The sequence below is a fragment of the Mustela nigripes genome, chromosome 5 (genome assembly GCF_022355385.1).
Source record: "Mustela nigripes isolate SB6536 chromosome 5, MUSNIG.SB6536, whole genome shotgun sequence".
Taxonomy (NCBI): Eukaryota; Metazoa; Chordata; class Mammalia; order Carnivora; family Mustelidae; genus Mustela; species Mustela nigripes.
In genome coordinates, this window is record NC_081561.1 from 82,120,620 (window position 1) to 82,137,103 (window position 16,484).

Here is a 16,484-nt window from a genome sequence, read left to right on the forward strand (position 1 = left end):
CCAAACAAAATTTATGAATCATATTTAATTGATATCTCTCTTTAGTGGCTCCTTTTATTTCCTACTCTTACAATTATTTGTTGAAAAAAACTGGGTTAGTTGTCTTGAAGTTTCCCACATTCTGGATTTTGCTGGTTTCATCCTTGTTTAATTAAAGTTCTGTTCCCCTTGTAAACTGACAACGTTTAAAGGCTTGAGTAACGCCACATTTTCAAAGAAGATGGAAAAACTAATCCTATTAACCCTTCACTCATAAAGAGGGTGGAAAGAGTAAGGCTTAGAAAAGGAACATGTTTGAAGAGAGGAGTTAGTCTGTTATGGGTCCTTTTTACTTCAGATCAGGAGAAAAGGGCCTTAATGAGACCACACTGAGAACTTAATATAAGCCCCTGCGTTTAGTCAGTGTTTGGATCCTGCCTAAAAACCTGAAAGGTCAGTAATGGAAAGACCAGCTTCTTTGATGCGGAGCCAAGGAGACCTGACTGGGTTGAGATCCTCATTCTTCAAGTTTATCAGATTATAGGATGTGTGAGATCATCTTATGAGGCCACAGTGTGAACGAATGGCATGCGATTAGTTTAGATCTTGATTAGTTTAACAAGAAGGTTCCTTGGAAGAAGGCATTGGTGCCTCTGGGAAGAAGGAGCAAGAGATTGGCCAGGATACAGATGGATTTGCCCTAGGTAAGGGAACTTGGAGAAGAGATCTGAGGCCATTGATATGCTGTAGCTTTTGGGGGATAGTTCTCCTAAGGACTGATAAAACCCCCCAGAAGTTTGAGTCATATTCTACCTTCTACCTATTTCATGGTCCAGTTGAGAGGAGCAGCTGGATTGGAGAAGCCAAGCTGATACCTTGTGATTGCGGCACATTGGAAGAAAGACCGAACTTTTATGAAATAGATGTGATTATTGCTTAGTGTTTTCAGTACAATCCAAAATCATGATGATACCTGATGTTTCTTCTTTGGCTCACCCCACCCTAATTCTGGACTATAAGCTCCAATATGGACGGTTACTCTTACATAGATCACCAGCAGCTATTGCCACTGTGCCTGGAATGAACAATTGTTCAGGAAGTATTTGTTAACTAGCTTACAACTACTTTAACCTCTATGTCTGAATTAAATCTTAAATATTGGTATCACTTCAGCAGGGTTTTGCAAAATTTACTTAATGTTATCAAATTGATCTCTTTTGCATTCTTTGCAAGAAAAGAATATTTTCTTTTTTTAAAAGATTTTATTTATTTATTTATTTGGAAGTGAGAGAGAAAAGTAGACCCCCAACTAAGCAGGGAGCCCTTTGTGGGGCTTGATTCCAAGACTCTGAGATTAGGGCCCGAGCTGAAGGTAGATGCTTAACTGACTGAACCATCCAGGTGCCTCAAGAATATTAAGTTTCTTAAGTGTCTTTTTCTTTTCTTTAATCTTATTTACCCTAAGACATAAATTTAGAATTTCAGAGATTTAAAAGAACAAAGTCAACCCTCTTATTTTACAAATGAAATAACTCAGAAAGGAAAAGTGTCTTATCCAAAGGCATAGAAAAATCTATTAGAACAATTATTATTATTATCTAATAATTAAAAATTATTAGAACAATTATTAGAACAATCTATTAGCAAGTGAGTTATTTGTTATTTCTTCCATTTACGTTAATTTGTTCTGTTAATTAAATTGTAGGATTATTGTTGATGCAGTGCTTTATACTTATACATAAATCTCCACAGCATGTATCCTAGTGCTGGCATATATGTAGTTTTCAGAGAATACAAATTACTTGAGTTATTGGAGTATCAGAATGTCACTCAAAATGATATCAAGAAAAATTACATTACAAAAAATGTGCTTTATTCAAGTACCTTCTTTAACATTTAAATATTATTATAAGGATAATTATGTTAAGTGAAATTGCATTTTATAGTCAGAACTATCTAACCATAAGTGTGGAAAGACAAGGTATCCAAGAGAACATTTACCCAGAGTTTTGTTTGTTGTTTGAGCCATGGTTTTCCCATTTTAAGAAATAAGGGAAAATAAGGAAACAAAGAACAACTAATTTGAAAACATTTTTATTAAAAGGAGTATAAATCAGCAAATGGTCTAAATAAGTCTCTTCACTAAAGATGAATTCAATTTAGTGGAATGAGCATATGACTTAGAGTTGACTTGTAGACAAAGTCTACCATGAATTAACTGTGTAATGTGAGTTTAATGCAACTTTATGTGCTTTTATTTTCTTGCCCCTATTATTTCTATGCAGAGCTCACTGGTAAAATACAATAATAAAAGCACTTTTAAAAAAAAGATTTTATTTATTTATTTGACAGAGAGAGAGAGATCACAAGTAGGCAGAGAGGCAGGCAGAGAGAGAGAAGGAAGCAGGCTCCCTGCTGAGCAGAGAGCCCGATGTGGGGCTCAATCCCAGGACCCTGAGATCAAGACCTGAGCTGAAGGCAGAGGCTTTAACCCACTGAGCCACCCAGGCGCCCCAGGCGCCCCAATAAAAGCACTTTTGAAATGATAGAAGTCGATTGACCATGTGGACTTCTCTGTGCTTAGCCCCTGAAAAGAAAAAATCATGCTTCTGTAGCTATCATCTATTTAGAATCATAGATCACAGGGAAAGGGATGTTAAAGGTCGCTCTCTTTGCTGAAATGTCTTCTGCAGCAGATTTCCTAAAGTTGAAATGTGTACCACTGGTGGAACACGAGGTGACTTTAGACAGTACATGAATGAATGTCTTTAAGTTATTCAAATGCTTATTTAAAGTGCTTAAATTATTTTAGAAAAAAAAATTCCAAGACAGTAAGCCTTCACTATGACAGATATTATTGCCTTTTCGTTGAACAAAATTACTTAGGCAAAAAAGTTATCATTTTAGTGTAAAAAATTGAAACATGGTACACAAATATGGTGAATTAATGATACAATTTTTTAAATGACTAAAGCTTGGGAAATACTTTTCTACAACCATCTATGAAGAAGAGTGTTCACTTGGCCTTTGTTTGACAAACCCAAGAAGAGGAAAATTCACTGCTGGGTCAGAAAGTTTATTCTGTCTTTGGAAAAATTTGAACATCTCAAAATTTTGCTCTTATCTGTGCAAAATCCATTATGTTGTAGTATCCAATGTTTGATGTCAGTTCTGAAAATTCAGGAAACCCAGAATCAGTCTAATTTCCTCCCTATAGTCCGTGGTCCTCTACCACACTGCCCTGCTAAATGTCCATATCTGAAGAGGGCAGCAAATTGTGCTTTAATAATATAGATTGGTGAAACTGACATTTTCCAGTTTGCTGACTCTCTCCAATATTTTGATTCTGGCCAATTTTATATGGACTAATAATTATTTTTCAGTTTTTAAAAATTTTATAAAAATTGGGAGAAACTTGTTCATATACTTTCAATTTTTTCACACTTAGGTAATAGTGACTCTGTTAGCATTTCTGGGGGAGAAATGGCCATTCCAAATTTTGAAATGATATTTCTGTGAGATTTTTCAACTCTTTAAAATTACAGTTTTCTGTAAATTTACTGAAGGCAAGCAAACTTGAGCATTCTGGCCTTTCATTGTCTTCTAAATTTAGTTTATTTTGCAGCTTTTGTTTTCAAGTTAAAACTGTTATCATTTCTTTGGGAGATGTCACTTATTTTATGGGAAAAAAAGTTGGTTTAACTTGTACATCAGCATATTTTATGCCAAATCACTTCCTTGGACTGAGATTTCATGGATGCAACAATTTTTCATTTTTGTCCATGTGTGCAAAGGAACAAGAAAAGAAGAATAATGTAAAGGAACAAATCCAAGCCAGGACCTCAGACTCTTAAGAAAAACCGCTTTCTGTCTATCTCATTGTCCAAGTGAGAGGAACAGCTTGATGGGACGAACAGAGTTGATGCCCTATGACTAGAGCTCATGAGAAGATATAAGTTGCAAGAAATAGAATTAAGTAACTTACTTATTAAGTAGTTCGCCCAGACCCACAGCGTCATCATAGTTCTGCCAATCCTGTGCAGTCCTGTTGGGAGGTGAGCTGAATGACTTCCTAAAGCAAGCTCACAGGCCATGAGGGAACCCCCAAGCCATAGCTTGTGACCTTTTCCAGTGAAAGTGAGGTTTGCCTCTGGGGATATTATTTTAAAAAGAAAATATTACTGTGATGATTGGGATTTTTACTAAAGTTATGACCACTAGAGCAAGAAAATCTATAATGGTACTGTTGCATCCCGGCAACAGTTTGGTTGGGATGGATGATGAATCGAGGTTTAAAAAGGGCTCATGGAGAAAGGGGGGCTGAGAAACTGATTTGTCTAAAGAGACTGGGTCTCCAAAATGAGTAGCAGCTGCCTAACAAAAATAGTGTACAAAAATAGTGTACAAAAAGAGGAGTAAACTTGATCTTGATTGTGGCAGATGCTAAATATTCTAGGTTTGTTAATTTGACAGATGAGGCAGATCAAGGGAATGGGTGGTATATAAGTCAGTCAAGCAAGGACACTGGTGGTCCTTGAACACGTCAAGTGTGCTCCCAACTTAGGTTCTTGGACATATTATCATTTTTGTGATGCTTTTCTTGAACCATTCTACTTTAAACTCATATTCTCCTTTATTCAGTGCACACAATTTCTCTTCCTTGCTTTATTTTTCTCCATAGCACTCACACATTCTGATAGGATATGTATTTTGCTCAATATACTATATAGTCATCCCACTAAAACGTGCTCCTTCCATGGGGGCAAGTATTTTGGTAACTTTTATTCACTGCTGTATTTCCAGAACCCAGAAAAGTACCTGGAACATAGTAAGTGCTCAAATATTTCTTGAATTTTCATTTGAATGGTACTTGATACCTATCCTTCTTCATCTCTAGCTCATTTGTCCCCTCTTAGTTTCTGTTACCTTAAAACTGAGGTTAAACCGTAACTATAGTTTGTTCATGGAATCTGTTCATTCTATAAACTTTCTCTAGCCTTTTTTTAGATTTGCTTCTGCTTCCAAAACCCGAATCCCTTCATATTTCATTGAAATAGACTATTCAAAATTAATTCCTATTGAGCCACCTTTTCTTTTTTTCTTTTTTGTTTTGCACCTGGCAACTGTTCACCCTGTGAATCAACTTTCTTGGATCCCACATTAAAATCCCTCAGCTGTGGCTGGAGATTCAAACCCCGTCACCCAGGGCTATCTGCCCTCTTCCCTTGGGTGAGAGAGATATGTAATCGATACAAGTGTTAAAATTACTGGTTTTGTAAGATGCAAATGTGATCTGAGTTGGATATCAAATTTTTTAAAACGTGTTCATTCTCATTACCCTTTCTCAATCTACTTCTAGCTAATTCTCTTCCTTTTTAGATGTCTCTTAACTCATGTAGATGTCTAACAGCCCCAGCTAGAGATCTCATTCCTTATAAATGATTACCATTTCTTGTCAATTTTATTTCTGAAAAATCTTGAATATGTGCCTTTCTCTGAGTTCCCACAAATGTTTCCTTAGTTAGATTTTTCTAGACCTAACTTCTCATTTCAAATAAATATTACACACTTCTACCAGAATGTCATTTAAAAATACTAATGCAAACAGGTAATTTTTCTCTTCAGAATCCTTCCATGAGCCTAGGTAATTCAGTAAGATATGAAATAGAAATAAACTTCTAAAATATTTTTTTAAAAGAAGCAAAAGGTACATCACATCATTGTGTAAAAAGAATCCAGTAATGTCAATTCTGTGAGATTATCTGCAAATTACTTAATAGAATAAATAGGTAAATTCGACAAAGTTGTTAGTATAAGGTAAACATACACAAATCAATTATTTTAACCTGCTAGCAACAAACAGTGGAAAAATTGCAAAATAAAACAATTCCATTAATATTAGCATAAAAAATTGCTTAAGAATTTAGTTAATAAATGATGGATGATGGGGCACCTGGGTGGCTCAGTGGGTTAAAGCCTCTTTTTTGGCTCAGGTCATGATCTCAGAGTTCTGGGATTGAGCCCTGCATCGGGCTCTCTGCTCAGCGGGGAGCCTGCTTCCCCCTCTCTATCTGCCTGCCTTTCTGCTTACTTACAATCTCTCTGTCAAATAAATAAAAAAACTTAAAAAAAAAAAAAAAGATGGATGAGGGACGCCTGGGTGGCTCAGTTGGTTAAGCAGCTGCCTTCAGCTCAGGTCATGATCCCGGCGTCCTGGGATCGAGTCCCACATCGGGCTCCTTGCTCAGCAGGGAGCCTGCTTCTCCCTCTGCCTCTGTCTGCCATTCTGTCTGCCTGTGCTCGCTCTCTTTCCCTCTCTGTCTCTGACAAATAAAATCTTAAAAAAAAAAAAAAAGATGGATGAAACATATAAACATAAAACATATTAGTAGATGTTAAACAAATGTTTATTAAATTGACACCAAATACTTGTGTCTAGAAAATATTCTCCAGTCATTTCTGGGAATGTTATGTATACTTAAACCAAAGTAGAAATGCAAAGAGTGTTATCAACTTACTTGGAAATACAAATGTGCTTTGCTCATCCTTAGAAAAATAGATTCTTATACTCCTGTGGGGATTGTAAATAATTTTAAAAATATCTCAGTGACAGTCCCCATATTAAACTTTTATTTTGTCTCCACAAATATTAAATGCATAGAGAAATAAAGATAAGGGTTTTGCACATTTCTATGCATTTCAGTACACGTGTTTGTTGTGGAAATAAAGCAGCAGATTTAAAGAATTATTTTTATTTCTGGTAACATGCTTGTTTCATCAATAGGTGTGATTTTAGTATTTCAGTAAATGCATTTTTGTCAAATAGCAAGTTATCAAATTTAAAAGGTGTATGAAACAAGGTTTATTTGTTTGCATTTTCCTTGAATGGGGTCTTGTCAAGCCCTTGGTTGGGTTCAACATTGCTGAACATTTGCCCTTGACTGTGACTGCCCTCGACAAATGTAGGAGAGCAGCCAGATTCAACACATGATTCTCAGAGTTCATTTAGGGTTTTGATGGCAGGGTGCAAAAATACATATATTTGTTGTTGTTGTTTGAACACCTTAACTGACACTTTTCTAGATGTTTTATGACTACATGAAATTATATCTGGGTATTAAATTGTTCGTAAAACATTTCCTATTTTGTAGAAACTAATTAGGTCTAAATGACTAATTCCCAGTTGCAGAGTCATGAACGCAAAATATGATTCATGGAAGTAGGAATGACTTCACATCCAGGACATGGTAACGCTTTATTTGTGTGCATTTAAGGAAGACAGGGGCAGAAGTTCATCTGCTGCACCTGTTACAAAAAGTTGTGAAGGCAAGTAATAGTCTGGAATCGTCCGTACATCATGCCCAGTGGCACTTCAAGAATGACCGCATATGCCAGCCACATGCTGGCAACCCTGCTTCTTCCGTCTTACCATGACTCACACACAGTGTGTATAGAGCAGGAAGAAACTGAAAGAAGGACTCAAAATCTCCACTGGAATCAGGGTTGAAAAAGGAAGCTGATGAGGTGGCGGTACAGGATATATTTTCCTCTCAATTTTGTAATAAATAATAGGTTTGTATTTGTTGATTGAAGCATATTCATAAAGTACCTACATTATTGCCATTGGTTATGCTTCTGAATTTAAATCAGGGATTCCCTGCATCCCACACATTTTTTTTTTTTTTTAAGATTTTATTTGTCTATTTGACAGACATTACAAGTAGGCAAAGAGGCAGGCAGAGAGAGAGATGGGGAAGCAGGCTCCCTGCCAAGCAGAGAGCCTGACGAGGGACTTGATCCCAGGACCCTGGGATCCTGACCTGAGCCGAAGGCAGAGGCTTAATCCACTGAGCCACCCAGGCACCCACAACACAGTATTGTTAGCTGTAGTTACCGTGCTGCACTTTACATCTCCATGACTTATTTATCATATTTCTGGAATTTTGTATTTTTTGAGCACTTGCGCCTGTTTCCTTTCCTTCTTTTATTATTTTATTTTAAATTTTATTTATTTATTTAACACAGAAAGAGATCACAAGTAGGCAGAGAGGCCAGTAGGGGGGTGTGGAAGCAGACTCCCTGCTGAGCAGAGAGCCCGATGCGGAGCTCCATCCCAGGACCCTGAGATCAAGACTTGAGCTGAAGGCAGAGGCTTAACCCACTGAGCCACCCAGGCGCCCCTCCTTTTCTTCTTTTAAACAGCATCCTTACTGCCATCATTGTAGGCCTGATGTCTTCCAGTCAAGACAAAGCTAAATCCATTGGATACTCTGTTTTATAATTTTAATCTTAAGTAGAAAAACAAACAGACCAAAACACATTTGTTGTTGTTGTTTTTCCTTCCTATTGGCAAGGTTCTTGCTGTCCTTGCCTGGCTATGAGATGACTATGGTTGTTCCTGCTTCCTAGCTTTGAAAGCTTCCTTCATATGCCAAAGCCTTATTCTTTATCCTCTGATAAACTTTGAATTCTAGTTTTCCTATTGATGTCCTTCCAATAAATTCTATGTCTGTAGCTTTCAATGAAAGATATTTAACCGATATATTACTCATAATTTCATTTTTATAATTTCATGCAGAATGCAAATGATCAGAATGCAAATGACATTATGAATAACAAGGAAATTGCTCACAAATATTTTACATTTATTGTTGATAACAAATGGTAATTATCCCACAATTATTGAAACAGACATATGGTAGAACACTGTGGTTGGAAAATTCTGATATTTAGCCTTAGAAGCTATTGGTAATGGCAACCTGTTCCTTATTAACTCTGAGTAGAGATGGTCTCTAGGATGCTTTATAGGTCTGGGGCTCCAGGAGTTTGATACAACACAATCATACCATTTATAGGAACCTGCTACAGTTGGTGGAGATTCTACTGAGGGGACTTTTTGTTTAAGCTGAAGTGGGAATGAAAGGTGTGTGTGGGAGAGGCAGGAGGAAGAACTCAGAGGGCATGATTGGAGGAGGTAGAAACAGAATAAACAGCTTTATCATGTGACTTTGGGACTTCTACCTTGTTGTGTAAGTCACGTTTCTGGGTTTTCCAACAGTGACAATGTACTATATATATATATGTGTGTGTGTGTGTGTGTGTGTGTGTATATATGTATATATATATATATATATATATATACATATATATATATATATATGTCATTCGCAATTACTTTCAGAATTCTAGCCCCTCTATAAGAAGACTGCCTCACTGACAGAGCCCGCCGAGAGAGCATCCATTTGTATACAAATGGCTACACTGTTAGGCTCACTGCTGATTGGACCAAGTGATAGGCAGCTAACACTGGGTCAACCAAACCAGTGGCTTATAGAGCTGGTCTAGTATGCCTCTTGAAACAAGGAATAATGGTCATTAGCAAGGATAACCCCCTTTTTTCTTGGGGGGTATAAATAGGGAAATCTATGAAAAGAGCTAAAGAAAATAGTAAAGAGAATGTATTTCTTAGCAGAGCCATGAAAAGTCAAAGTTCTGTATAAGATGAAATTAGAAATGAGTAGAAACCATAAAGTAAAAAAAAAGAAAATAGTTGAAGTAAACCAACAGACTCCCATTTCTGGTAACACAGTGGATTAGAGAACCTGAAAAACCTTCTGTACTACCCGGAAATGCAGTATACAATACAACAATTATCAATTTAAATGTTCAAGTGAGCTTTCAAGCATGTGTTCATACGTGTGTGTATAAATATATACATATGCATATGTAAAAGCAATTTCTGAAAGCTAGAACCCAAGAGGAAAATGAAAACCAGAGCAGTTAAGAGGGAGTTTATGTAGGAGTTGCCTGGGGTATTTGGCAAGCTTAGTGGCCAAAGATTTTGCTTCTACGTCCTTGGAAATAGAATATTTAAAGCTTCGAGTTACCTTGAGATAGATGTTCTGAGTGTTTTGCCCAAAGCCAGGACTGCAATTTTAATGAAATGCTAGATCAGAAACAAACTGCCTGCAGTACAGGGAGGTGACAAGGGAGTTTGCCCGTCTTGTCCTGGAGTCACTCTGTGATGTCTTCTAGATTGTTTGCATCTATGAGTCTTCTGCTCTGATTTTGAGATTTGAATCTATCCTTCCTGTAGGGTCTGGAAGCCCCAAGCTGTGAAACTATTTGTTTTTTTGAAGTAGCAATATCCACTTTCTATGTTAATTTATGACAATTTTATGATTTCATAATAATGTGAACATGACACAACTCTGGAGAAAGACACGATCTTAATGTTTTCTGAAGATGAGATTACAATCTGCATTATAAACTCACTCAAAGAAACAATCCACCATTGGGGAAAATGGGCAGATTGCAATAAGCATCAGGAGTAGGCCAATAAGAAATTCAGATAATAAAATGTTTAAACAAAGACTCTCTGGGTTTTTAAAATAAATACCAAAAGATAAGGAGAAAATATAAAAATTGAGACATGAATCACACTCTATTGAAAAAACCCCTAGGCATTTTACAGATCTGTCAGGAGTTATGAAACAATTTTTTTGTTAAACAATGGTCTAGAAGTAGTGACACAGAAGGGGGAAGAGGAGAATGCAAATGATGCCTTTGTTACATTTTTGTAGTCACAGTGCAGGAAAATGAACATCTATCACGTTGAAAGCATCGGGGCTAGAGCAAAATTTTAGTGTAAGACAAGATTGTCCTGTGAGTGTATTTTGAAGAATACAAAGGTAGAATTTATTTTAATGGGAAAATGTTTCAAAAGGAACATTGAAAAGAATTAAGATGAAGATTAATAGAAGGAAAAACAGTTGTGAACGTAAACCCACAATCATATGCAAATAATGGCTCGGAAAAGTATTGAATTTGCTAGAAGGATCTGTATTTTGTCTGATGGCTTAGAACAGCTAGTTGAGAGAATGACTGCACTGGTTGCCCTTGGAGTGACATATTTACATCTGAAGTCTCAAGTAGCATCTAAGGATGTTCTTCATGTGATGAAATCTTTTCTCTTTAAGTAAGGTCATAGCATTTTGAAAAGAAATTTCCTCATGAGGAGCTGTGAAAATGTATAAAAGCTGATACAATGCTGGGACCTCTGGTAAACACTTTTCATGCCATATCTCATTTAGTCCTCACTTCAAGCCCAGAATATAGGTAGTACTACTACTATTCACCTACAAGTAAATGAAGGCTAAGCTATTTTATTTTATTTTTTTAAAAGAATACAAATAGAAGTTTATTATACAAAATTGAGGTCCTCATATTTCATAGTTCACTAAGGCTAAACAAAGACTAGGTATTTTTTAAAATCATTCACAAAAATTTCACTTTCACACCCCCCTCACTCCAACTATTAAAAAATGGCCTGACCAAATGTTATCAAAACAAACACTATAAATAACACCAAGTCCTTTAAAGACAACTATCCAATATGTTATTTCTTGGCATAGGTGATCTTCATGGCGTGGGACGGTGTGATTTTAAATCCCTGTAAAGCATCCCTGGCAGCTCCCGCCTGTCCATCGTTTTCAAATTCAACAAAAGCAATGTCATGCCTCCCAGGTACCAAACGTACTTCCTTGAAGCCAGGAAACTGATTAAACAGCATGGATAACATCATCTCATTAGTCTCTTCTGGTAAATTATTGAGGAATAAAATATAGTTTGGAGGGTAATCAGGGACCTGAGGATTTGGTGTTGAATTTCCTTGGGTATTTGCTGCATTTGGTGCTCCCTGACCAGGCTTTTTGTTCGCAGTGGTTGCAGTCTGTTCCACAGTTTTTGCTTTTTTCTTTTCCTTCTTCTTTTCTTTGTCAGCAAAAGTGCCGCGCATTTTAGATATTATATCAGAATCTGTTTTTGCATACTGGATTCGCATTGGTTTACCATAAAATGGAAATCCTTGTAACTGTCTCAAGGCATTTGTGGATGAGCCCAGTTCCTTAAAAATAACAAAGGCTTGCCCCCTCATCTTCATCGTCTTCAAAGCTACAATATCTACAACGTGGCCAAACTGAGAAAACAGGGCATACAGGGATCTCTTCAACTCTTCTTTTTTAATTTTGTCGTTCATATTGTTGATGTAAATTGTATGATTTGGTCTGATATCCATGCTGGAGTTAAACTGTTCAAACTGCCGGAGGCCTAGCCCAGTTCCCAACGAACCGAAAGCCGGAAACGGAGCCGCTCGAAGGCTAAGCTATTTTAAATAATGTGGCCAATATTATACCCATAAGCTCGGGATATTGCATTTCCACTGTTTCAAAATTAGCTAGTCAAAGAAGTAAAGGAAGAGTAATCTACCTCACGTATACCGTAGTATGAAAGCATAGAGTAAAAAATGATATTGTGTTTATAAATGGATATGGCCAGGGAAAAGAATCTGTATGGGAAAGTTATGGAAGGTAAAGAAGGCAGTCAGGAATCAAAGCATGGCAAGATTCATGTGCTGAGCTGAATTTTCTTCTAAAAATTAACAAATCTCTCTATATAGACAAGACCTATAACTTGATTTTCATTTTAGGGTAATCAGTCTTGTAATAACATGGTGATAGGACTGTCAGGGATTGGACCGAAGGCCAAGATGCCAGCCAGTGTTGCAAAAATCTAGGAGAATTACTTCACTTAGTAGAATCTATGATATCCAGTAATCGATTGTGTGTGTGTGTGTGTGTGTGCGCGCGCGCACGTGCGGGTGTGCGCTGTTGAGCTGGGGAAAGGGACTAAGCAGTGACTAAAAAGAGTGGACAGTGATTCCATACAATGAAGCAGAGAATGAAAATTCAGTTTTGATCCAATTGAATTTGTGTTTTCCTTTGGGATATTGAAGTGTTGTAGATGTGAATTCTAAGGTCTTGAACTTAGTTTTGTGTAACAACAACAAAAAGTAACCCTATTTCTTACAACATATTGTGTTAATTATCTATTGCAGAGTAATAGATTACCCCCAAGCTGAGCTGATTGAGGTTTATTCCATTAGAGGAAAGTCCTACTGTATTGATTCACCAGTGTTCTGAGGTCATGCCTTACGTCTCTATGAAGTCTCAAGAGATTTTATGGTCACAAACTCAGCTTCCTCTTTAAACCATGTTTTTCTGATAGTATCTGATGGTATCCTAGATTTGGTCTTTGCCCAGAAGCCACTTAGTGTTAGCCATTTGTAGAGGTTGGGAATATTCAACTTGAGCAACTCCTGGCTCCTTTTTGTTAACCTTCCTTTAGCTTATTTCTGTCTCCTCCCACTGTAATAAAAGCATCAGAAAGAAGAAGGCAGCGCCTCTAGCATACTGCCTGGAAATCTCCTTAGTTACCTGAAAGGTTAGTTGCCTAGAGGAATTTGCATTCTTTTAGTGGCCCAGAACGGCCAGTTGTCATTTGCACTTGAAATGACATGCTTGCATCTGAGGTTCCAAGTGATGTAACTAATTAATTGGTATATTTTCTACTTTCCACATTACCACAGGTGGCAGTGTTGCTAAACTTTCTGCCAGTGTGTAAGTATCTCCTTTCCTCCAGTTTCCAATAACATTCTCCCTACTTTTCTTTAAGCCTTCACTGGCAGTTCTCTAAGGCCATTAGGATTCTGCTAACAATATCTTTAAAGCCCTTCAGATTTTCCCTAATACTCTTCTTAGAGTTCTTCCAGCTCTGCCCACTGCCCTGTTATAAAACTTTCCCTCCCTTTTAGTTTTTTCTTATGTCAGCACCACATGCCCAGTTACTGAAATCTGTAGTCATTACCTGATATGAAATAAATTACCCCAAACTTGGCAATTTAAAACGATAAACATTTATTATTCAGAATTTTTGTGTGTTAAGAAATTGGCAGCAGCTTTGTTGGGTGGTCCTTACCTGGGTCTCCTATGAGTCAAGATTACAGATAGCCACGGCTATAAATTGTGTGAATGATAGGTGGAGATTAAAGGATTTGATTCCAAGATGGTTGACTTGCATGTCTGGCAGAGTTATGCTAGCTGTTTTCACATGGACTTCTCTGCAGGACTTGAGTATTCTCACAACATAGCTCCTAACTTGCCCAGAATGAGTGGTCCAAAAGAGTAAAGTAGAAGTTGTAATGTCTCTTATGACCTAGCCTTGGAATTCATATTTTGCCATTTTCACAGTATGCTTCTGGTTATACAGGTCAGCTCTCTTCAGTGTGGAGAAGTACCATACAAGGACACAAACTCTCACAGTGGGAATCACTGGGGTCTACCTTGGAGGCTACTACAATAATTTAAACTCATTGTGTCCTCCCATTTTCCTGGTCATTGTCAACTCAAGGTTTTTCTTTCTCTTTCTCTTTGTGAAGTTGCCATTATTTAAACATTTTAGATCAACTATCCACCCCAATTCCACTGTTGTCACATCTATAAAGTCTCACTTGTTGGGAGAGGGTGATCTGGTTTTCATCTGTTACCATCTACTGATAAATACATATTTGTCTCTTATCCTTAATTACTGTGATTCCTTGATACTGATATAAGCCAAGTGATTCCCAGATGCACCAGACGATGGGCCTTATTGGAGTATATTATTGAGTTTTCCTGATCGTGGCTCAGGACCTCTTTAAACTTCTTGTCATCTCTGAGCTATTTCCACATTTTTGCAAAAGACACAGACATCTTTTAAGTTCACAGATGCAAAAAACTCAATGGGCTCTTTCATCCTAGACACATTGAATGCAGGGGAAACAATATAAGGCTGAACACCTATCCTACTGTATTAATCCAGATGCTGACGGGAAACAGCTGGTACACTAAAAATACTAATTTGAAGACACTAATAAAGGCAATATTTATAAGGTCATGGGCAGGTTTGGGAAGAGCTACAAGGAATATGTAGGAACCCAAAGCCTAAGAACAGTTGCAGTGGAAGCTATTACCACCTTGGATCTAAGAGGCAAAGAGAGAGAATAATTATGGGACCCTGGGAAAGGTCTCTTGACAACATCACATTTGTTTTCCTCATATAGGGACACAGTCAATCCACAATGACAGGGAAGAAAGGGAGCCTGGGGAATAAGCACCCTATGTCAGTCTCTTCTTTCCCTTCTGTTAGTTCCTCCATTAATTTAAGCTAATCAAGAGCCAAAAGGCAAGGAGGTACATGGATTCTATCCATTCTTCTCAGAGACACCCTCCTGGAACATAAAGTCAGGTGGAGAAGGGCAGAAAGTAGATCTGGAGATGCAAACAGACAATATTCAGATTATACCCAAGAAATCAGACAAGTGCTTAATACCTGTGGTTTCAAAGTGTGTTCCCTAACCAGAAACAAAGTTCTGAAACATACTGATATAAATAAACATTGAACTCCTCCCTTCCCCATCTTCAAGGAAATCAGAAGAGAGTCACTTCCTTAAATGCGGTCTACAAAAAATGTCTACTCAAGATAATGATTCTGAAATGAATCAGGGAAAGACATCCAGAGGCTTTTACCCATGTCTCCCCAGACCTCAAGGAAGGAATGGGTGTGTATGAGAGTGGAAAGTCTGACTGGTGTAGGCTTAATAGATAATTCTTTAACTGGAATAAGAAGGACAGAAATGAGGGAGGATGACAGAAAACAAGCTTGGAAGAACCATTCCTGTTGCTGAGACTGACCTCAATCCATTTATCCACAGGATAGAGATAATGAGTGTCCATGAGAATGTCCACCTTACCGTGGTATTGTGAGCGTTTGATAAGTTAATGCATGTAAAGTGCTCATCTTAATGAACAGAGTATGAACTCCATTATTAGCCGTAGCCACAGTTCATGGTGATTAAGAGTAAGGAAGCTGGAACTAGGTAGCACAGATTCAAATTCCAGGCCTGCTACTTTTTAGAGGTGTGAACTCAGGGAAGTCACTTAATCTTCACATGGGAGTTTCTTCAGTGGTGATTGTAAAAACACCTACCTTATGGGGTTATGAGGACCTTATGGGGTTATGAGGAAGGTTAGGAGATTTAGAAGAGTAGTTTCTGCATTAGGTATTTTTATTTATTAAAATCAAGTAATGCATATTGTTGGACAATCCAATGTTCCTGATACAAATTGTAAAGGGTGTGATGACCGTCCTTGTCACTAAATCCTCAGACCTATGGATAGAACTAGAACTATCCATTTAAAGATATGTGTGACTTTAAAGTTTTTACTGGTGTTACTAAAATATTCTGATAAGAATTTACTCTCCCTCCAACAATGTGTAGGTGCTCATTTCCTTGTATTCTCACTTTGGCCAAGTTATAATTAAAAAAAAAAAAACAAACCCAATTCATACAGAAAATGTGAATCCATGTAAAAACCTCATCATCCGGGGAGCCTGGGTGGCTCAGTGAGTTAAAGCCCCTGCCTTTGGTTCAGGTCATGATCCCAGGGTCCTGGGATCGAGCCCCACATCGGGGCTCTCTGCTCAGCAGGGAGCCTGCCTCCTCCTCTCTCTCTGCCTGCTTCTCTGCCTACTTGTGATCTCTGCCTGTCAAATAAATAAATCTTTAAAAAAACAAAACAAACAAAACAAAACTCATCCACCCATTGGTTTACTAATTTCTAAAGGTC

At 37.5% G+C, this 16,484-nt stretch overlaps 1 protein-coding gene across 1 annotated transcript; it reads right to left on the bottom strand.

The window, feature by feature from the left end:
• Positions 1-11,166: 11,166 nt before the first annotated feature.
• On the bottom strand, positions 11,167-12,126 carry LOC132017373 (U2 small nuclear ribonucleoprotein B''). Its single transcript, XM_059399168.1, has one exon. It carries the CDS (start codon positions 12,053-12,055, stop codon positions 11,378-11,380), a length of 678 nt encoding a protein of 225 aa, XP_059255151.1. The 5' UTR covers positions 12,056-12,126; the 3' UTR covers positions 11,167-11,377.
• Positions 12,127-16,484: the final 4,358 nt, after the last annotated feature.

Excerpts from the sequence above, each read along its gene's own strand:
- LOC132017373 (XM_059399168.1), bottom strand. The coding sequence starts at position 12,055 with ATGGATATCAGACCAAATCATACAATTTACATCAACAATATGAACGAC.